This window comes from Blastomyces dermatitidis, assembly GCF_000003525.1.
Source record: "Blastomyces dermatitidis ER-3 genomic scaffold supercont1.1, whole genome shotgun sequence".
NCBI classification, from domain to species: Eukaryota; Fungi; Ascomycota; class Eurotiomycetes; order Onygenales; family Ajellomycetaceae; genus Blastomyces; species Blastomyces dermatitidis.
In genome coordinates this window covers 8,766,639-8,789,509 of record NW_025544774.1, presented here as the reverse complement: position 1 = coordinate 8,789,509, position 22,871 = coordinate 8,766,639, and the positions used below count along the sequence as shown (strand labels likewise).

General features: G+C 36.8%; 5 protein-coding genes across 8 annotated transcripts; 3 read left to right on the top strand and 2 right to left on the bottom strand.

Annotated features, from left to right (window-relative positions):
• The first annotated feature begins 9,796 nt into the window (after window positions 1-9,796).
• Window positions 9,797-13,408, top strand: BDCG_01172 (chitinase). The gene is made up of 7 exons (XM_045416678.1): window positions 9,797-11,200; window positions 11,503-11,603; window positions 11,691-11,944; window positions 12,030-12,059; window positions 12,120-12,169; window positions 12,239-12,296; window positions 12,365-13,408. The coding sequence occupies exons 1-7, from the start codon at window positions 10,622-10,624 to the stop codon at window positions 13,036-13,038; spliced, it is 1,746 nt and encodes a 581-aa protein (XP_045272346.1). The 5' UTR covers window positions 9,797-10,621; the 3' UTR covers window positions 13,039-13,408.
• BDCG_01171 lies at window positions 12,190-17,258 on the bottom strand. Of its 2 annotated transcripts, none has more exons than XM_045416676.1 (5): window positions 16,555-17,258; window positions 14,288-16,464; window positions 14,029-14,134; window positions 13,675-13,955; window positions 12,190-13,586 (listed from the first exon to the last, which is right to left on the bottom strand). In XM_045416676.1, the coding sequence occupies exons 3-5, from the start codon at window positions 14,120-14,122 to the stop codon at window positions 13,497-13,499; spliced, it is 465 nt and encodes a 154-aa protein (XP_045279478.1). In that variant the 5' UTR covers window positions 14,123-14,134; window positions 14,288-16,464; window positions 16,555-17,258; the 3' UTR covers window positions 12,190-13,496. The 2 variants fall into 2 exon arrangements, with proteins under 2 accessions (XP_045279478.1, XP_045272345.1); XM_045416677.1 differs by having other exon boundaries at window positions 13,201-13,586; window positions 16,576-17,258.
• On the top strand, window positions 14,558-18,116 carry BDCG_01170. Of its 2 annotated transcripts, none has more exons than XM_045416674.1 (4): window positions 14,558-14,751; window positions 14,917-15,370; window positions 15,430-17,172; window positions 17,259-18,116. In XM_045416674.1, the coding sequence occupies exons 2-3, from the start codon at window positions 15,181-15,183 to the stop codon at window positions 17,154-17,156; spliced, it is 1,917 nt and encodes a 638-aa protein (XP_045272344.1). In that variant the 5' UTR covers window positions 14,558-14,751; window positions 14,917-15,180; the 3' UTR covers window positions 17,157-17,172; window positions 17,259-18,116. The 2 variants fall into 2 exon arrangements, with proteins under 2 accessions (XP_045272344.1, XP_045279477.1); XM_045416675.1 differs by having other exon boundaries at window positions 14,558-14,767; window positions 17,259-18,066.
• On the bottom strand, window positions 17,784-20,370 carry BDCG_01169. 2 transcript variants are annotated; one of them, XM_045416672.1, is made up of 6 exons: window positions 19,710-20,370; window positions 19,344-19,638; window positions 19,015-19,207; window positions 18,697-18,945; window positions 18,535-18,632; window positions 17,784-18,433 (listed from the first exon to the last, which is right to left on the bottom strand). In XM_045416672.1, the coding sequence occupies exons 1-6, from the start codon at window positions 20,186-20,188 to the stop codon at window positions 18,293-18,295; spliced, it is 1,455 nt and encodes a 484-aa protein (XP_045279475.1). In that variant the 5' UTR covers window positions 20,189-20,370; the 3' UTR covers window positions 17,784-18,292. The 2 variants fall into 2 exon arrangements, with proteins under 2 accessions (XP_045279475.1, XP_045279476.1); XM_045416673.1 differs by having other exon boundaries at window positions 17,813-18,433; window positions 18,509-18,632.
• BDCG_01168 (uncharacterized protein) lies at window positions 19,028-22,728 on the top strand. The gene is made up of 2 exons (XM_045416671.1): window positions 19,028-20,862; window positions 20,979-22,728. Exons 1-2 carry the CDS (start codon window positions 20,754-20,756, stop codon window positions 21,869-21,871), a joined length of 1,002 nt encoding a protein of 333 aa, XP_045272343.1. The 5' UTR covers window positions 19,028-20,753; the 3' UTR covers window positions 21,872-22,728.
• Window positions 22,729-22,871: the final 143 nt, after the last annotated feature.

Genomic DNA, 22,871 nt, shown 5'->3' with positions numbered 1-22,871 from the left:
CATAGAAAAAACCCTGAGAACTAAAGTTCTCAGGTAGATGTCATAGTCTCTGACTGCATACATCTATAATTGAAGAATAATAATAATAATAAATCATGAAATCATTTCTCACTTACATAATATCATAACATAGTGCTCATTTATTGAAAATTCAACAGAAAGTGTTATTAAATATCATTACTTTTCTGAACATAGATTATAATTAATATCATTTTAATTAAAAAAAAATGTAAAATACAAAAAATAACAAAAAAACAAAAAATAAAACAACAAGAAAAAATCACAATAAAAAAAAAAAAAAAAAAAAAAAAAAAAGAGAAAGAAAAAAAGAAGAGAAAGAAAAAGACAGAAAGAGAAAGAAAAATAAAAAATAAAAAATAAAAGAAAAAGAAAAAAATAAAAAATAAAAATAAAAAAAAATCAAGATCACAGAGTCACAGTACTCTTAAAATACTCACTCTTCAGAGTCTTTACAATGTTTATCATCAACTATGTATCTCTCACAGTGAGAATAACACAGCTGTGATAAGTTATTATCTTAACATTATCTAATAAATAATCAGTATATATCTATATAAATGTGAATAATTAGAAAATATACACTTAAAAAGTGTGACTAGAATGAACTCTGCTATCACTTGAATAATATCAAGAACAGAACACTGAAATCAATGATTTCTCTTATCAATTTCACAGACAAGGCATGTGAAGATGATCTTGAGAAATATAAGATTCTCTAACTTCTGATAGAAATGAATCTCACAGAGAGACTCTATTTTCATCATATCAGAGACTGAGTGTTATCAAAAAGCATTACTTCAATACATATACACTTACTGTAGTAATTCACTCTCTGTGTATGTGACTGAGAGTTGCAGCTTTCTCACATCACACAGCTCTCTCTGAAATACTGTCATCAGTTTGCAACTCACACAGTCTCTCAGTTCAGTATACACTGTGTATATACAGTTCTGCATGCTGAGACTGTGTTGATCATTATGATCTGATATGATACTTGCTTTTCACAGGTCATGTTTCATTTGATTGAGAGAGAAAAGAGAATATAACTGCTGTTTTATTTGAGAGAGAATGAGTAATTGAATCTGTAGAAGATAATTTAATTTCTTCTGCATTTGAAATTTGATTAGTTTATACTCTTCAATTTGAGAATTTCTGAGAGTGTTTTAATAGTTTTCATACCAGCTTGAAATTAGTGATTGATTGAAGAAGAGAAAAGAGAGAAGAAAGAAATAAGAATAACTTATCTTTATAATATAAAAACAGAGAATTACTGCAATCATTTATTCTAGTAATAAAGATCTGTTTTCTGCATGTATCTCTGATACAGATTATATAATAACTGTATATAAAGAATATCAACAGTGCATGTATTGAATGAAGATGATACTGCTATATAACACTGTAGCTGTTTCTGTACATTGCTGAAAGCTGTTAATATTTTCTTTAAGTCTCTTTATATTTGATAAGTTAGTAATATATTTCAATGCACTCTCTCTTTCATTATCATCATTATTATTATCATCATCATCATCATTATTATCATTATTATTATCACTATTATTACTATTATTATCATTATTATTATCATCATCATCATCATCATTATTATTATTATTATTATATCATTTCTGACTGTCTCTTCTGTCTTCACCTCTTTTCAATACTCACTGAAATTAATTATGTCATCTCTCTTCAAATATTCTGCAGTTCTGTGAACCATCAAGGCACGTGAACACTGTCACAGATTGAAGAGAGAGAAGAAGAAGATATTCAAGTGAGAAGAGACAGATTGCAAGACATATTATAATGCCTTGAAGAGACTTTATAAGAGAGTAGAATAATAATGATTTTAAGTAATACTTCTGATAGATTTAGACTGAACTAAGTATAGAAATAATACAGATAACATCATCTGTAAGAGATTGAAGAAGAAGATAGTGAAGAGTCTCATACAGCAGCAGTGAGATCAGAAGAAGTCTCAAGAATAATTTAAAACTAAGATGAAGAGAGAGAGAGAGAAGAAGAGTATTACTATAAATAAGCAGCAGCAGAAGAAGATTGAGAGAATGTTGAAGTGAGAGATAAAGAAGTTAAAACTGATAAGTTTTTTATTTATTAAGAGATAACAATTTTTGATAATACTTCTGTTCTCTAATTGATTAGCAGAAGCTGACAGAGAAGAAGAGAATTGAGGCCTTGTTCAGGTCTCAAATGCACTTCATAATTCAGAATATTGAGAAGACAGCTCTGCTCTCTGAGCATGTTAATCTGCTTATCACTGAGATGGAACCTGAGATAGCAGATCAGAAAATGCGGGATTTTGAGACACAGGTTAATCTGGCTAAGAGAGAGCAGTGAGAACTCTTCTCTGAGAAGGCAGTGAAGAGAGATTTTGAGATGATTATCATCTCAGATGAGAAGAAGAAGAAGAAGAAGAAGAAGAATAAGAAATGAATTGTGAAGAATGATAAGAAGAATGAGAAAGAGAAGAAAGATAATAAGTAGAAAAAGTTTTTTTCTTTTTATATTAGTTAGTTTAGTTGTAAGTTCATAATTATTAATAATTGAAATTAATTTTGAGTTTTTAAAAATTATTGTACAAGTTGTAATCAAGTCAGAAATAATATATATATATATATATATATTTAACTATTATGATTCACAAATCACTATAATGTATAAGTATCAACATTTTTTCAACATTGATATTTATAATATTAATATATTTTTAATAATATTATCTGATAATATAATTTAGTAACACTCTCTTTTATAATATTAATATATTTCAAGAAATATGACAGAGATTAATCAAGATTGTTTATTTACTTTTATATATTGATAATATTCAATCTGAGTTAGTACTAAAATTATAACTAAGCTAAGAAATAAGATTATTTTCTCTTATATTAATTCTTCATACACACATCAGTAATCAGTTATTGAAAATAAATTATTATCTTTCTTAAATTATTATCATATCTTCTGAATTCACTTCTTTTACTTCTATTGAAGATTCATAAACTCTTTAAGAAATCACTGTGAATTACAAAGTCTATGTTATTTACAATTTAACACAGAATACTCTCTTTCAATTATAATGAATAATTACTTCATTCTTCATATCTGATTTCAGATCATGAAATTTATGAAAAACTCAACATAAACATTGAGATGAACTATGAAATAATTATTAACAGATTGTATTATAGATTACTGAAGAGTCATCTCTCTGCTATAATAACTGTAACTTTATTCTGAAATATTTATCATAAACTGATCATGACTCTGAAGAAATTTTCTGACATCTAAAGTCATTAGAATACAGACAATAAAAGAAAAATAATCAGAAAATTACTACTAAGCTGATAAGTTACTCTATCAGATAATAATTTTTAATAATACTAACTTTCTAATTTGAAGAAAATCATGTAAAAACAACTCTGTATCAGTACTCTGATTTTATAACTCTTATCTAATAACTTCTGTGAATAATTACTTTGTATGTATATATCTCTGAATCTTTCTCTTTAATTAATTGAAAACTCTGAATTCTGAACACTTCTTTAAATGCTTAATTTAAATCTTCATATTCTACATCAATTCTGTCTTTGATTCAATCTTGAGATACACTACAAAGTCAATATGTAATATCTAGAATCAGAGTTAAAGAATCATTGAAGAGTGTCTCTCACAGTGAATATATAAACTAGTACAAATAATCTTACATTTATAGAAGTTATATATTATTACATTAATAAGAACTGAAATTATTAAGAGATATTAATTGAATTTGAATCATTGATCAGTAGTCATACTGAGAATTATATAGCAGAAATATTAATAACTGTGATTAAAAATGACTATTAAGATATTAGTCTCAGTTTTCTTACAATTACAACTGATAATGCTGCAAATAACTATACTATGATGAAGAGCTTAAAGTAAAAATTGACTTTACATTTCTGAAATAGTAAACAAGATTATATTCTCTGCATTACTCATGTGATTCAACTTGTAATATAAACACTGATAAAGAATCTTAACATTGAGATAAAGAATAATGAGATAACTGATTCTTGAGATGAGAATGAGATGAAAGTAATTACTCAAGTAACTTTTATATTCACTTTGTAAAAGATAATATTTTTTAATAACACTTTTTAATATTACTTTTTAATAATGCTTTTTAATAATGCTACTATTAATTTTGAATAGATTGACTAATAATTTAAATATTATAGATTTGAAACATTGTTAATATAATTTATATCTTTTTTAAACAATAACAACAATTCTATAATATTTAATAAATAAATAAATCAGTCACATCACTGAATATGATACAGAATATTAAAATATAATAAAGTTCAATATATAAGATAACTATTCAGACTCTTCAATTATATCAGATGATTGATTATTAAGTGTAATACTCTGATTGAGAAAAGATTCAGATATTGAAACTTTCTGATATGAAGTGAACTCAGTTAAAATATATGATTGATTTACTGTTTCAGTTTTATAAGATAATAAAGACAGTCTTAATCACTTATACATCAATACTGTAGTCAGTCTGATAAGTATATAACAGTTTATTTACTCATCTTAAGAAGCAGTTGAATCACTTAAAAAGAAATTCAGTCTGAGATAATACTATAGCACAGACTATTATTACTGTAAGAAATAAACTGATATATTACTGCAGTAAAATGAAACAATCTTTTACAGAGTACTATGCTATAGCAGCTCTACTAGATTTCTTTCATTAAGTTAATATCTACACTTCTCAAGATTGAACAGAGAAGAAATGAGACTTATATATTAAATTAATCTGAGACTACTACAATGTCAACTATCAGAGATTTGAACAAGTAGATATTCAAGATATGAAGACAGTGAAATATAATTCTCTAATAAGTAACAATCTTTGATAACACTTCATATTATATAGAACTATAATACTAACTTTGAAATAGAACTTATATACATTAATTGCAACTGAAAATCAGACAAAACTACAGACTTATAAAACTGAATTTAACTGCTATCTTTAAGATAATCTGATGAATTTACATACTAAATCAATTCTAGAGTTATAAAAAATTATTGAGAGTATATATTCAACTGTTACACTGATAATATATAATATTCTAACAATTTCATTGACAGAGGTGAGAATGAAGTGAAAGTTCAACTCAAGTCAAGATATTTATTACTATTACTGAGAACAATTATAAGAAGAAATAATCAAGAAACTCATGATTATAAAACATAAAATTATCAGACAGTTTAATACCTCTAATCACAGTATATCAGAGAAGTATAGTTATCATAAGAAAGTAAAGAATAAACTTATACAAGAATGTATTTAGTTGTTTCATAAGTGTTATTAATAATTATTATCAAATTCTGATTATATAAGTAATCACTGAATAAACTGAATAAGACTGATTTTAATCTTCAGTCTCAGTCTTATTCTGATTTTGAAAGAATAATTATCTTTCACAGTTTATTCTGAAAAATTACTCTCATTTCACTGTTCTTAAATTAAATCTAGTCATTTTTCACATCATTTCTCTCAGAAATGATTCATTTTCAGATTTTTTTAAGACTTGATTCTGATGAGACTTATATCAAGAAATGTATAGAATCAGATCAAATGAGATCAAATGTGAAATTCATGGTCCCAGCGGCCAGTCTATGTGTGATGTTAAATACAGGCCAAGTGTTGATTATACAGGAGGAAATACAGGTGTTGAGACCATGCCAAGATAACAAGAACATAGGAAATACAAAGGAGTGACAATTAGATACATGCGATAATAACTTCCCAGCCCAGGAACATAGAGCGATTTATTGAAGTGATTTATACACCTCTGTATGTATTAGAAACCTGAGGTGCTTGAGTTCTGGATTTAATGTATCCCCTGCGGGTTTCAAACTCACATGCCTTGGTTTCTCATGCCAAGGCGCTACCGGGTGGCCGCATTAACCATTCGGCTACCGGGGCTCTTTTTTTTTAAAAAAAAAGGATGGTATTTCGCATCACTCAGTGGTAGTGTAAGACCGAGGACACGGTGCGAACAGCCATGCGCAAGCACAGAGGGCCGAAGGCGGGATTCAAAAATGAGATTAATCAATGTTGTTATTATTATTATTATTCTTCCATTATACTCATATGCAAGCGGAGCTTATGATGAGTCCTTGCGTGATGTTAAATACAGGCCAAGTGTTGGTTATACAGGAGGAAATACAGGTGTTGAGACCACACCAAGATAACAAGAACATAGGAAATACAAAGGAGTGACAATTAGATACATGCAATAATAACTTCCAGCCCAGGAACATAGAGCGATTTATTGAAGTGATTTGTACACCTCTGTATGTATTAGAAACCTGAGGTGCTTGAGTTCTGGATTTAATGTATCCCCTGCGGGTTTCAAACTCACATGCCTTGGTTTCTCATGCCAAGGCACTACCGGGTGGCCGCATTAACCATTCGGCCACCGGGGCTAAACAATGTTGTATTCCTTAGAATACTTTCAGAGATTAAACTGAAAAGAACAGATACTACACTTAATCTTAGCCTTACGGCAAAGAGAGCTGTTATGTCTAAGAAACTAAGTTCTGCTGAATACAATTATAAGATCTGTGATAAGAAACTTCTTATAATTATATACTATCTAGAAGAATGAGACTCTGAACTCTGAAGTATCTTTAAATTTAAGATAATCACAGATTATAAAAATCTTAAATACTTCACTATCACTTATAAGCTTACTGAATAATAAATGTGATAATCTGAGCTATTAAGCTGTTTTTATTTTATAATATACTACTGTTCTGACAGTCAGAACTTAATAACACATACTCTCTTATAATAAGAGTAAGATATACTATTTAATATAATAGATACTCACTGAATAAACTGAGAGCACTGACTCTTAAATCTGAAGATATTAGTTTATTAAGATGAAATAACTTATAATATTATACACACTTTTCTGATTAGAATTATTACTGATATCTTAACTTCTTTCAAATCTATACTGAATAAAATGTAATATATAATAGTCTGAACTGATAAACTTCTTTAAACACTCACTGAAGTAGTATATCAAGAAGTATTCTAATTCTTCTCAGAACTATGTATAAGAACTGATATCTCAGAGTGCTTAATTAATAATAATAATACTTTGTAATTCTGTGAATAATACTAAGTCTCTCACTCTGAACTCTTATACATCTGAATAATATAAGAAATATATAATTTATATATAACTAAATATCTGAGTTATGAATAACTATACTGAATAATCTCTTGAGAATTCTACTGCTCTGAGATATTGAACAGTATTAAACACTTTATCTGAAACTGTAATCACTATTTCTCTATCATCTTATAAAAGAACTGTAGAAAAGATTGACTAAAACTGCTTAATATCTTTAATAGAATCTGATAAGATATGATAATTAACTTCACTATCAATCTCTTTAAAATTAAGAATTATAAGAACATTCTGATTATTATTAACTGATTAAGTAAAGATATAATATTAAAATCTTATAATAAGATAAATACTGAATAAGTTACTAAAGTCTTTCTATAAAGTTTATTTTATCAGATATATGAATTACTGAGATCTATAGTATCAGATTAAAACTGTTGATTTATAAGTACTCTCTAAATAAGAATCTATTAAGTTTTTAAGACTATACACTGTTTATCAACTATCTATTACTCTGAGACTGATAATGTATTAGAATGAATAATTCAGATAATGAAGAATTATCTTTATAAGTTCTGTAACTATTTATAAGATGACTGATATAATTATCTTCTATATACTGAAGTTACTTATCAATAACTGAGATGCTATTTTAACAGATATAAGTCTGTTCTTTCTTATATATAATTAATATATGAAGATATTGAATCTTCTAGAGACTATACATTTTATACTAAATCTCTACAGTTTAATTCAGATCACTGATAATATAGTAATAAAGTTTTAAGATATCTATAACTGAGTAAAAGTCTTTATAGTGAATACTAAACAGAATTAAGAAGATTAAACTAATATTCACTGAGATTCTACTCAGTAATATAAGATAGAAGATCTGATATAATTGCATCTTAAAAATATATAAATTACATACTTATCTCATACACTGAATTATTATTATGTTAAATATAAAATAATAGAAGTTCTAGATAGTTATAATTACTATTTTAACATATTATCAGAGATTTATAATATCTTTTATATAAGCTTACTCTACTATGTTATCACTGATCTATTCTCTTCTCAACTAAGTTTCAACTGATAGTTATTAGAAATTATAGAAGAAGATAATAAACTTAAGTAAGAGATTAAAGATATTCTTGATAAGATACTATATAATTATAACTAATAATATCTTATAAAATAAGTTAGTTATAATTATTTATTCTAAACTCTGAGCTGTGTGTTATTTAAAACAGCAGCTCTTGATTAATAAGAACTATATATAATCTTATTTCTGAAAAGAGAGAGTTAATATAACAGGCTGCATCTGATTAATTATATAGATTATTTTATTACACTTTATAGATTTTATTAAAAGCTTTAATTCTCAGTCTACTAAAAAGCTCTGATTCTCAGTTATTAATTCTCAGCTGAAAAACTCATGAAATTTCTATTCTTCTGTTTTAAAGCTTTATTATGTATATAAAGTCTCTATTCTTTCACTCTGAAACTTTATTATATATATATATAAATATTTACTCTAATTATTAATTTTCATACTTTCTCTTTCTTTTTTTCTCTAATATTTTTCACTTTTATATTATAAAATCTATATATTATATTACTCTATTTAGTATAGATCTTTTATAATATTAAATTTAATTTTCATATTTATATTAATTTATATTAAAATAAATAAATAATATTGAAAATTAAAAATTTATATTAAAATATTTAATAAAATTAATAAAAACTTTTATTATTTAATAACTTTTAAAATAAACTATTATTAATTTAAATTAAATTAATTATTAAAATTATAAATTTTATATTTAATTTTATTTAATTTAATTATATTTTTTAAAACAAGTTTTTATTAGAAGTAAAATATTAAAAATATATAAAAAATAATCAGATTTTTACATTTTAAAATAAAATTACTATTTTTAATACTTTTTTAAAAAAATAATTTTTAATAATATTTAAATAATATTTCAAATTATTTAAAGTAATGAAAAATATGTTATAATTTTATTTAATAAATAGAATTAAATATATAAAGTATAATTAGAATTAAATAAAATTATTACTTTTATAATATATTTAATATTAATATTAATATTTTATAATATTAAATTATATTAAATTTTAATTTTGATTTTAAATATAGTTATATATAATATAATTAATTTATTTTAAATACAATTAAAATAAAATATATTTTTATAAATAAAAATTTTAAAATAATTATTTAATTTTATAAATTTTTAATATATTTTAAATTATACTTTTAAATTATATTTTATTTAATTTCAATTATATTTATAATTTCTTTTTTTTATATATTACTTTAAATAATTGTATTTTAATAATATTAATTGAAATTAAATTAAATTAATATACTAATTAGTAATGTATATGTTAAAAAATACATTAATTGTATTTTTAGATAAGAGAATTAACTTCTGTACTAATAATAGTTACTCTTTATTCAATTAACCTGTATATATTGTTTTCTCAGCCATGTTTCCTACTTCACAAAACATGCATGTACCTTGCTTATTACCTGATGAAGAACCATGAATATGAATGAACATGATATGAAGTATGAATAAAAATGCCAGTGTATCTTCACCCTCTGAAGAATTCAGTTAATTCATCATGTCACTGAGATAAAGTGTCTCTATCTCTATCTCTGTTTCAATCAGTTTACATTCAATATACTCACATCAAAAATGTCTGAAATGGCCCCCCCACTCTGAGGTCTATTATGACACGCTCTACATAGCGGCAAGGGACAGCACCTGTCCCACCTGCTACCCAGCCTATTCACACCTTCTACCATGGATAAACCAAGTTCAAGTGAAAGGGAAAGGCTGCGAGCTCCTATGTCTAGCTGCCGGTATACAAGGAAAGGGAAACACCTCAAAGCCAACTGAATAAGTTGACGCGTCAACTGTGTTGCTGTTACCCTTCACTACCATTTCATCAGCAATCATGATCAGCATATAAAGAAGGAGAGAGAGTGTGTGTGGGGTTTCAACATCACTCACAGGAAAGGGGAAAGTCCTATTGAAAACCAATTTCTATTTTGTACAGTGTTCTTCTCGATCGTCAACCTTGTCTTCATATATTTCTACTTCTTCTGCCCTTTCATTTTCACCCTCTCTTGTTTTATGGACCTGATTCTCCATAGATTTGGCTCGTTGCGTCAAAATACAACCCAACGCCTCTCCCGCGTGTGCGTCACCTTCTTTTTCTCACATTTTCTTTCTTTTTCCTCCTTTTTCCTCCTTTTTCCTTTTTTTTTTTTCCTTTTTTCTTTTCCTCAGTACCTGCTGTAAAGCTCAATTGCAGCAGGGAGAGTCATGGGACCCTATCACCAGGAATTCCAAAATGACAAGGATGGCGATAAACAGGAATCTGCACGGTCTGAGCATGACAAAATGACCCAGCTACCGCTACCACTCCATTTGCCACGCGTAGAGGAGCAGGAGGACGGCCTCCACGCTGGCAGCCGCCGCAGATGTTTATATATGAAACATCGCGCACACTGCCACTCAATGCTTTGCTTCTACCTTGGCGTGTTGCTGTTCAGTGCTGTTGGTGCAGTTTACTACGAACCCGCCGAACCTGCTCCTGAATCCCATCAGATTTACCTCGACCCGACTACCGTTTGGAAAACATCCATGATAACTGTTTCTGTTCCTGCCGCTCCTACTGCTACTCCTGGTTCTGGTGGTGCCGATTCTTCTGTCTTCGAGACTAGCATTTTGCCATCCTCGGGGAGTATAAATCCCTCCTTCTACAAAAGCACTTGCCCCCCTCCACCGGATCCTAGCCCATCTAGCCCCAGCCCGCCCAGCCCAGAACCACCCGGTCCCAGCCCACCAGGTAACATGTCGAATCCGGATGGGTTTAGGTCTATTGTGTACTTTGTCAATTGGGTATGTGATTGCCAAAAAATGGTTTCAAACTTTTGATTAGTTGTTTTTCATTATGTGAAACCTCTCGCAAGAAGTTTGAGGTTGATATTGGTTTGTATAACGACAATTGGTTTGTATAACGGAACCCAGGGATCTCAACTTAGCGCCATTGTTTAAACGGGTTATATGGGGAGAATTATACCCCCAACGAAAACACGGAACGTTTTATCTTTTTATATCTTGTTGATTGATTGTTTATTGTATCTTTGATATACTGTAATTTTCTTTTACTGTTTTGGCTTCCAACTGACTTCATGGTATAGGCAATCTATGGGCGTAATTACAACCCCCAAGATTTGCCAGCAGCAAAGCTGACGCATGTTATCTATGCATTTGCCAACGTTCACCCCGAAACCGGAGAAGTGTACGTTTTCTTCATCATGGTTACTCGTGTATCCTTTCGTTGCGTAAAGTTATATCTTACCTGACATCCGATCGACTTTTCCTTTAGCTATCTGTCCGATCCCTGGTCTGATACCGACAAGCATTACCCAGATGATTCCTGGGACGAAGTGGGAAACAACGTCTATGGTTGTGTCAAGCAACTTTTCTTGCTCAAAAAGAAGCATCGACATATGAAGGTCCTACTTTCCATTGGTGGATGGACCTATTCTTCTAATTTGGCCAAACCCGCGAGTACGCCAGGTGGCAGGACCAAATTTGCTGACACTGCCACAAAGTTGATGCTTGATATGGGTTTTGATGGTAAGTTGCCACTGTTATGCACAGGGGAGAAGATACCAAGGGGAACTCATGTGCAGGGGCTAACCTGGCTTCTTGGGGCCGACAGGGCTTGACGTTGACTGGGAATATCCTAAAAGTATGTAACCCATGTCCCATTTCTCAGAACTGGGTAGTGTTCGCTAATCGCTATTATTAGATGACGACGAAGCGAAGAACTTTGTCGAGCTTCTTAAGATTACGAGAGAGGTAGGATTGTTCGATGTTTCTGACCTCAGCCACCCCATTGCCATACTAATAATAATATTGTTTCTCTAGAAGCTTGATGCAGTAGCCAAGGATCGCAGGTTCTTTCTAACCGTCGCTTCCCCAGCGGGTATGTATTATTTACTCAGTTACTAAAAAATCTCCACTTGACTTATTATTGTTGGGTACATTATTTAGGTCCGCAAAATTTTGAGAAGCTCCGCCTCCAAGAAATGACCACCCTTGTGGACTTCTACAATTTAATGGCATATGACTACTCTGGAAGCTGGGACGAGATAGCTGGTCATCAATCAAACATTGACGGTTCCAAGTCCAATCCTAAATCCACCCCTTTCTCCACCGAGGCAGCCTTAGAGTATTACACTGGTGTTGGTGGAGTACCACCCTCTAAAATAGTTTTGGGCATGCCATTATATGGGCGCGCATTCGCCAACACCGATGGCCCTGGAACTCCCTTCCATGGAAATGGGGGTGGCGGCAGCTTTGAGCCAGGGATTTGGGACTACAAAGTGCTCCCAAAGTCGGGAGCAGTGGAATATTTGGACTCCCTTGAGAAAGACGGCTGCGGTGCATCATGGAGCTATGATTTATCTACTCGCACGATGATTTCGTACGATACCGTGGCGATGGTGGAGGAGAAGACGAAATATATCATTAAAAAGGGGCTCGGTGGCGGCATGTGGTGGGAGGCGAGCGGTGATCGGGATCCCAGGAGCGCGGAGAAGGACAAAGGAAGTCTTATAGGCACTTTTGTCGAAGGGGTTAGCGGGAATTTGGATACACAGGAAAATGCTCTATCATATCCGGAGAGTCAGTATGACAACCTAAGGGCCCAGTTCCCACATGATTAGACGGAGGCGTGTTATATGACCATTGAGAGATATCCTTCACTCTATCTAGAGGAACATGTTACGAATGGCTTTGTATTTTCCCCTAATGTTAGGCATTTATTAACTTTCCTTTCAGGTTCTGCGAGCATTTTGTGAAGATTTCTTGAGGGGTTGTGATGACCAAGGATGATGAGATATTGTGTTGGAGCATGTTCCTTACGTTTTATTCATGAGACCTCATGCCTATTTTTTTGTGTATAGCGATAAATCGGGGAGAAAACAAGACCCGGAGTGTATGATAGCAATGATATATATACGTTTGCGATTACTTACACTTTGTTCGATGGATAGGTGCAGCTGAAACAAGCAAAAACATAGAAGTAGTTAAAAGTATCTGAATTCGATTGTTCAATAATCTTAAATACAGGGCCAGGTAAAATTATTATTCCCCAGTCTTAGCTCCCAAAATCCCCATCGATTTATTTGGACTCGTCAAAGACGTAGGTGAGATGGCACTTTCCGCAGTACTGGCGGTTGTGCATGGCAGCCATGAAAACACCGGCTCCGCACTATTTGTTACAACAACAGATCAGCAAAACTGCAAAGGAGGAAAACTTTTCAAATATAGCCCATGTAGGAAAATATAAAAAAACATACCTCAGGAGTAGGGCACTCGCGGCGCAGACGCTCGATCTTCCCATCGCCATCGACCTTGTAGTATTTGAGAACAGCAAGCTTGGTCTTCTTGCGCTTGTGCTTGATTTTCTTCGGGGTGGTGTAGACCTTCTTCTTGCGCTTCTTGGCACCACCGCGCAGACGCAGGACGAGGTGAAGGGTCGACTCCTTCTGGATGTTGTAGTCAGAAAGGGTACGGCCATCCTCGAGCTGCTTGCCGGCGAAGATCAGGCGTTGCTGGTCGGGGGGGATTCCCTCTTTGTCTGTTCGGGGTGGTGAGGTGTTAGTGGTTTTACGATTTGGTTAGACGGAGGGGGTGGTGTATGCTGAACTTACCCTGGATTTTACTCTTGACATTGTCGATGGTGTCGGACGACTCCACTTCAAGGGTAATAGTCTTGCCCGTAAGGGTCTTTACGAAGATCTGCATTTTGACGGAGGCCTGTGGTTGGGAGGTGGTTAGTTGTTGAACGTTTTTGTGGTATTCTTTTGGGGGGGGATGAAGTGGGTTTTGTGAGCACTGCTGCAACTCAGGGCAGTGATGTGTGAATGCTAGGAAGTATGAGAGCACTAATAATGACTCGGTTCAACATACCTCGACAAGTTGTCTTCCTCAACCTTCCTGTGCAAATCGTTGCTTGATGATGTTCTTCTCCCAAAGTACTGGACTGGATTTGTTCAACTTGGAGATATGGATCGAAGCGAGGGTTGTGTGGCTCACGTGATATTCTTTCGGGACGGAGCGAAATATCACGTGATTAATAACCCACAGGGCTGAAGTACGCTAAACCCCGATCAGGCGTTGCTAGGCCAACAATCTTTTGTTTTGGAGTAGCACCGATCTCAGATCTCAGATCGCTCTGTACGGCGACACCCAGACAACGACATTGCTCAATGGCAACGGAGCTGTTCAATTCAATTCCCATTGTCAGTCTCCTGCATTTTTAATCCGTTTTTTTTTTCTTTTCCATTTTCATACACTATTACCGAATTACACCAATACTACTCTACCACCTCGTATAGTCTGCTTCATCGCGCTCCAGTATACTACTACAGCTTGTGAGTACTTGGAAGGGTGAACCTCTCTTGCATCCCCGTTTGGTCCCGTCCTAGAGACCCATTTATATTCTCCCCATCTCGATTCAGAGTTTGTGGGTGGGATATTCGATATATTAAGTATTATGATTATGGATAATCGCGCCCTAACATTGTTAACTCTCTCAGCTTAAACTTCTTCAAATCTTTCTCAGGTCATGGTTGTTCAAACCTACTCCCTCCCCGTTTGCCTCTGTATGTTGTTTAATTGAAAGGTTGTATGCAAAAGCATTTGGGCCCACTGAATACCTTGAATTCATCAGTCGGTACAATAGATATCCTGCTGCAATCTGGAAATAACTATAAATCGAGCAGGGCGGAGAGGCAGCATATACAAAACACAGAAAAGTCGGGATTTCTAGCATTTCTAGCTTTCATGCGGTCGAGACAAATATGCGGGAATATCACTCACATCGAAGAGGCTCAAGTATCGACGCCGGTGTGTTAGGACGACGTCATTATGCACCTCCATCTAGACAGCTTGTAATGAGCCCTAGCCTGCCGCAGTTAGATATCGCCCATCAGCATCACGAACGCCCTGCAGCCCAACGACCAAGCACTCCAAAGAAGCAGACAGGGCCAGGTGAGCCTTCTTGCTTGTTTTATACTATAAAGTAAGGGAATAAGGCTAACATCAGAAAGATTCACTTCCATTGACGCCGGCAACTACGCCCTTTCGGCGATCAAAAGATTTTTTCCAAAATGCCAAGAGTGCTCAGCTATCGCCAACTAGAAGACATGCCAGGCGCAGTGTAGACTTGGGCGGTTCCTCGTCTATGCAACGTACGAGGTCACTGCAAGGGGTCGTTGGAAGCAATTTCACCCAGCAGAGAGACCATGCTCCCTGTACAACCAATCCTGTATTCTTCAACTCCTTCGATAGCTTTACCACTCCTTTACCAGACTTTGGAGATGACGTATTCTCCGATTTCACTTTCCACCATAATGAGGATTCAAAAAGCTCCGCGGTCACTTTTAACTTACCGTCTTCTCCTGTCCACTCCTCTTTTAGCTCACAGAATCAGGCTACCGGCGGCACGCAGTGCGAAGGAGCCGACAAAAGCTCCGCTCGGCCAAAAGTGCCAATTATGCCAGCTATTCCTCTCATTCCCGCATATAATCAAACTGCCAACTCAAGTCCACGTTCATCACCACTGAAGGCGCCTTTGTCGCCGAGACCCGTATCGATTGCTGATTTGAATTTGGATGCCAACATTGACGCTTCAATTGAGGAGACCGGTATCACCCTTGACGACATTGCTGCGTTTATTGAGGGTCCAGATGTCGACAAAAAGTGGGTGTGTACGTATGGAGGTTGTAACAAAAGGTTTGGCAGGAAAGAAAACATTAAATCTCATGTCCAGACCCATCTCGGGGATAGACAGTTCAAGTGCAACCACTGCAACAAATGTTTTGTCCGCGGCCACGATCTAAAACGACATGCCAAAATCCATACGGGAATTAAGCCCTACCCGTGCGAGTGTGGTAATAGCTTTGCCCGTCAGGATGCCCTAACAAGACATAAACAACGAGGCATGTGCAGCGGTGCGTTTAAGGGTGCTATAAGAAAAGTGGTCAAACGTGGGAGACCACGAAAGCACAGACCAGGGCAGGACGAAGCTACCAGGTCGCGCATTGCGGCAAGCGAGAAGTCCTATGCCAACTCGATTTCCGAATCTTGCCTTTCGTTAGCTTCTCCCCCAAGTGAAAGCAACGATACAGGAAGTGTACGTGAGTCGAGTATCGGTGATGACATGCAATACCTACACAGTGATGGATTCGGCTTACCTCCCGACGTCTTCACTTTCACACCTCCTGCCTCTCCCGGATTCAGTACCGGAAATGTTCCATCGCCCACTAGAAGCTTCCGTTCAATGACGCCTACCATGGACCGTAACTTTCTGTCTCTGTCCCCAACGAAAAGACCCCTCGATGATATCCCAGAAGAAATCCCAGATATCTCGCTTCTTTGCCCAGGCTCTCCAACTCCAGTTAAAAAAGAACGCCCAATCTCTTCCCAGTTTTTGCTTCTGTCGCCGGCAGAACCCACTTTCGCCGCTGCTCACGGTTTAGAATTTGACGTCTTCACCTGCAGCCAGGATACCACCCCTCCTTCTCTGTCCACAACCTTTGAAGAGAATGACCTTGCTTCACTCCAAATTCCGTCCATGATCGGAAGTCTTCCAATGGAGCCAGGGAACTCTACCTCCTCGGGATATGAATCTGACCTCTTCCTCGCTACTACTCCTACCCAATGTGATAACGTTGCCGATCTTGGCCTTAGTAACCAATTTTTCTCAGGATCATTCTCACAGTATTCTGAGGATTTTTTTAGCAGTTTTTCTTCGGAGGTGGATAATGAACTGTGATACGTTTTATGATATGGTAAGAACTAGTCCTATTCTTCCCACTCGCCGATATGGTGGTGCTAGCTTATTAGGGTGCTGACTAGTTCGTTTTCGTGGGGAAAGCTTGAAATGACTTTTAACACGGTCCACGGGTAATGTGTAAAACTTACTATAATTGGGTGGGAACGCTTGTTACGATAGATAATGATTGATTAAGCCTCCTTTTCGCTGGGTTTTCTGGACGTTGGAATTTGCAAACTTGATTTTACTTGATCCTCAAAATATTTTGGCACCTGACCCCGCTGCCTACATGCTTTCTCCATTTGGGCTTTTTATGTTTGTCCCTCGCTTTTTGTTTTTTTTATTTACTTTTCATATGTTTCTAGGATGAAGCTTTGGGATATGATTTCTTTTGTCCTATTTTTCCTACTTTTTCCCTTATCTCATATTTCTCTAGTTTCACTATTTTCCATCTTTAGGGACCATTTTATAATGACCTTGTACAACACAACAATAGCGTGTGAGCTTTGCAATTCTGCTTTCTTGTTTTTTTGGTTTGTTTTTAAAAATGCAATGTATTTGGAAAAGGTCTTGCAAGATTGAATGATTTTTATTTTTGTTGCTTTCGATAGTTACAAGTTTGGTGGCAAAGAAAATTTCCCCTTTTTCGGATGATGTTCAACTTGGTGGTTTTAATTTTCATTTATTGGTGTTTTTTGTTCAATTCAGCTCTGTTTTTCTTTTAATGTTTTGATTTGTGCATGACAGTGTCATCATCTGTACTCCAGCATCTGGCTACTAAAGGCCTAATTATCCATGTTGGAAGAAGAATTCGCACAAATTCATATCTTGTAGCAAAGGTGCATCAAGCTAAATAAAAATGAGAAGATAGCCACAACAATAAAATCAAGCGCTCCCATATATTACCTAATATAAAATTACGTTAACTAGGTTAACTAACTTATTCTAATCTATATCGATTATCTCTATAGAGCCAACACACTGAAGGCACCGAAACGCCGTTCCTACCTGGCGACATGTAAAACACAAACGCTGTAGGAAAAAAGGTAAGCCATCATGGATGGCTTATCTGTAAAACGCCGCAGCAAAATCGCCTAGCATTAAACGAAACGGGGCTGGCAGAAGTAAATGACGGCTTAAACGCCGCGCCAGTGAATTTCCAACGATAATGGATGTCCACGTGAAGATTCGTATATTATGCTCTGGCCTCGGCGTCTCGGGACGGCATCTGAGTAAAATACAGTTTGTTCGTTGAGGGATAATTTTTCGCCAATCGCCTAGGGTGATGGCTTCAAGTTAGGATATGTATTACTTATTGGAAACGAGATTCCGCAGGAGTTTAAGGGGCAGACATTAGGAGTGGAAAAGTATCGCTTACTGTAAATGCCGTTGGTTCGTCGATATCTGCGCCGCAAATAAAGTTATCGTCGTCATCAAAACCGCAGAGGCCTTTGCTTGATTTGAGGTAGAGGTCATCTGTACGAAACATGAGGTCAGATACATGAGAACCGTAGCAAACATATGATATAGGTATGTAGACCTTCAGTGTATGGGAAGGCGCGGAACGTCGCGCATGTCCCAGCAGCAAACCAACTTCCACGGCTGATGATACAACCGTGCTGCCTTCCTGAGTATTGCACCATTAGGTTTCCCTTGCCGACAAACGGGGTTCCCGTTGGAGGAGTTTCGGTTGGCTTCGGGAGTGTCCTTGTACTAGATGGCTTTCGAGGTGACGAATTCTTGGGCTTGTAGCGAATTCCATTTCGAGGGCAGTTGGATGGTCCACCGACTGTATACCATGTGAGTGGGAGAAATGACATGATCCCGCGTGTTTTGGTGTGCCACTAGGCAGACGAACCTGGAATTGCTGGGACAAATTTGCCCGACTCAAGTGGTCCTGCAACGTTGAAATGATACCATATCTCGTTGAGCGCACCGTTCCGACACCTAACTACCACATTGTGGCCATGTGCCTTTTTTAATGCATACTCAACAGCATCAAGGTCGTAAGTTTGTGTATCTGATGGCACGATCCCAGCGACGGAAAGAATCTAGGTGGATGTGCTTAACAGTGTCAGCCACGGTTCGCATCCTTAAACCCATCCGCCACGTCCCCCCTCAATATAGATGTATACATATATGTATGCATATATGTATACATCTAAACATTTATTTGAGCTTACGCACCTCATAAGAAGGCAATCCGAGAAACAAATCAACTGTTTTCTGAAAGTAAGTCACGACCTCCTGCTGGGGAACGTAATTCGGGTAACATCGAGGTTCCAGAGTACTAATGCAAGTCCCGTGTTTATTCCACTCATGTTCCCATAGGTCCTCATCATCACCGCGAAAATCCTTCCAGTGCATCCTCATCAAGTCCAATAGCTCCAGCTGACCACTTTCCTCTATAATGGAGGATATATTCTGAAAGCGGCGATTGGAGTCGCAGTATTGATCGTAGCTCCCATCGCAATGGTCAGGCCTGGGAGAGGATGGCAAGAATCTTAGATCCGACATCCCTTCATATAAATGAGGAAGATACGGGATGCTCACCATAACCCATGGATTGTCCAGCCTTCCTCCGGCCCCGTGGGTGGATCGGCATCCCAGAACTGCGTCTGTAAAAGTTGCCCACCCGGATAATTGAAGCAACACCTATCCTGCGAATTGAACTCAACTTTGCAGCTCAGCTGCGGACTTGGACAAGAAAAGAATTCAGCCACTTCTGACTCTTGCTGAACGGGCTGGTTATTCCAGAGTGGAATTTGGGATGTTCCTAGTGACGCAAAACGCAAGACTGATTTTGGAGAGGGAAGTTTGAGTTTCAGCGGTCTTGCCACCGCGATGAATGCTTCCCGCAACGTCTCTTTCGTCATCATGTTGATGACTGCGAATACCCTATGCGCGATAGGGAGGTGATGGGAATTATGCGGATATGATGAGCTTGTTCTGAGGTTGAGGTTGCCCAAGGTCAGCAGCGCAGCCACTAAGCTCCCTAAGCCGCCTGTATCGGCAAACCCAGGGACTTCCATTGGCACGAGCTCAACAGCCAATCAACATCTGATCACATTCCAACACTTGCATGAAAGAAGAGCCTATCTTCACACACAAACTGACAGAGTAACGTTGTTTATGGTTGCCAGGATGCACATCTTGCACTTAGGCCATGATACCATCTGCCCCTGACCCATTGCCGGGGATTTGTCTGTGGCGCCCGCTGTTAAACAGGAGTACGTACCGAACAAGGTTTCCAATATATTGGCTAACTTGCCGCGCATTAGCGACACAAACGCATCCCTAGCCGAGGCGACCCACAGACAATGCCGGAACATGACCGGTAAAGCTAAGGAGCTTTGTATAACAACCATGGGCCTGATAGCGGACTTTTACCGAGTCTAATACTCATGTGCTTCCGATAACCGCCTAGCTTGCGATTTGGAATATTATAAATCTCGCCTCGCAACTGGATTTCAAATTACTCACTTGAATTTACTGGATATATCAAACAAAAGCAAACAGGCTTCTCGTAGGTGCTCTTGGAGAAATCTACAACGCTCACAAAGCGTTTACGAGAATTTACAATAAGAGCGTTTCAAGATGACTGCCCCTGCCCATACCCAAGAATTCGAGGATGCGATCAAGATTACGCCCTTATCCTCGCATACCTACTCGGCGGATTTGGTTACGCAGTGGTCTGTTGGGAGCGGTATGTCTCCCCAAGCACGAATCTCGAAATTGAGTTATATACAGATTATACCATAAGCCTACTTGGTGTCAAAAATAAGATAAATTAGGACTACAGCTAACTGAGCTTTTTTGTAGCTCCTAATGGAGGGTATCTAACTGCGATTCTCTACCGGCTTGCAACAACCCACTTCCAAAACACACATCCAACCCGACACTCCTCCCAGCCGATGCCAATCAGTATGCAATTGACCTTCATCCGGCGGTCAGCTATAGGATCTGCTTTATTGGCAGTGCGCGATGTGAAACTGGGGTTAAGGACGTCAGCAATCCAAGTTACGTTGAGTCAGCTGAGCTCGTCAAACTCGCCTGAGAAATATATTGAGAAGGTGACTGGATACATCACAATCTCTGATCCAATATCAGAAGTAGGTGTATCCACCCCTTGTAGCTGGACGCTATATCCCCCGCCCCCAGACTCCAAGCCACCGCAACTTCGTGATGGACATCCTGTTCCAAACAGTCCTTGGAAGAAAACGATAATGAGAGACCCAGACTTTCGACGAGCAACGAACAACTCAGAATTCTGGGAACCGGTAGATCCCCGACTAGATGAACGACGAGGGATTGTAGATCAATGGGGTAGGCTGCGACCTCTTGGACCGAAAGGTGGATTAGGAAGGTGGACCAACGAAGCCGTTGCATACTTGGTCGATATTTTCCCTGTGGTTTTGGAAAATTTAGAATATGCTACTGCAAAGGAGATGGGAAGCCCGCCGCCGTACTGGTTTCCCACTATTGCATTGAATATAGATTTCAAGAAACCTCTTCCCAAGGGTGGAGTGGAGTGGCTTTACAGCCGAATCGCGACAAAATCCGTTCGCAATGGAAGGACAGACATTGAGGTGATAGTGCTGGATGAGGCGGGTGAGATAGTTGCTCTTGCGACACAGTTAGGGCTGGTGCTGGGATCAAGTCGCAACACCGGTGAGAAACAAGGCGCCGGACAGCGAAAGAATTCAAATCTTTGAGTAAGACTAGCGCTCCCCTCACGCTGGGATTTTGCATAGAGGTAGAAATATACAAGTAATGTGTTCGTTCCACCGCCATAGTCATCCACTGCCCCACAGATCCCCAACTGGTCACCTCCATTCCGTTATATCCAAAAGAAAAGTGAATGAGATGCAAAAATGTGGAGTGGTATCATTGAAACAAAGGAGATCTCCATCCATAAAACGCCTACCATGCAAAATTGAGCTAAAACTTTGCTACCCCTTACAATTCACCGGCTAGTTTGTTCCGTCAGCTCCATAGTTTCGAGCTCATGCTGCCTTTTTTCTTTCCATAGTCTCAGAACTTCAAATCCCACTTCAACAGCAATGAGCGCAATGATAATCCACTCAAGTCGTAAACCGTGAGTTTCACTTAGCCGTTCGCGGAGGACGCTTGCAATCTCTTGCGCGTAATCCATCTTTTCATTAAGTACTCTAATTCGGATCCCTACGTCCAGGGCTCTTCCAACCTGGTCATAGTATCCCTCCAGACCAAGTTCGTGGCGACTATCCCAGAAAATATCTGGCAGTGAGTCTGTGAGCTCAGAGTATAGGTTCAACTGGGCCCTCACGCTAAGGAGCTGTCCAGTTTTCTGCAGTACGAAACGCCGGGTAAATGGTAGGCGAGTACCTTTAGAAAGGAGGGTTGGGATGTTGCGGGTTGATTCAAAGTAATTCGAAAGGAGCGTTTCTAGAACAGCCAACTTGGTGCTCCGTGCAAGCCCAGATGAAAAGGCAATTTTAGTTAAAACATTATCCACACCTTCCTTGCCTTCAGCCCGCAAATCACGGTTATCTGGGCTAATTTTTGTGCCGAGAGTTATCGTATCGCCCTTGATAGTACTGTATTCCCTATTGGGGTCTTCGATATAGTCCAGATCTTCTGTTTCCATAGAATTGACGTGCGGATTTTCTGCGGCCGAGAGAAGCACAGATGTAGCTAGATAGGAAGTAAAGCTATCAGGGAGTGCCCAAGCCA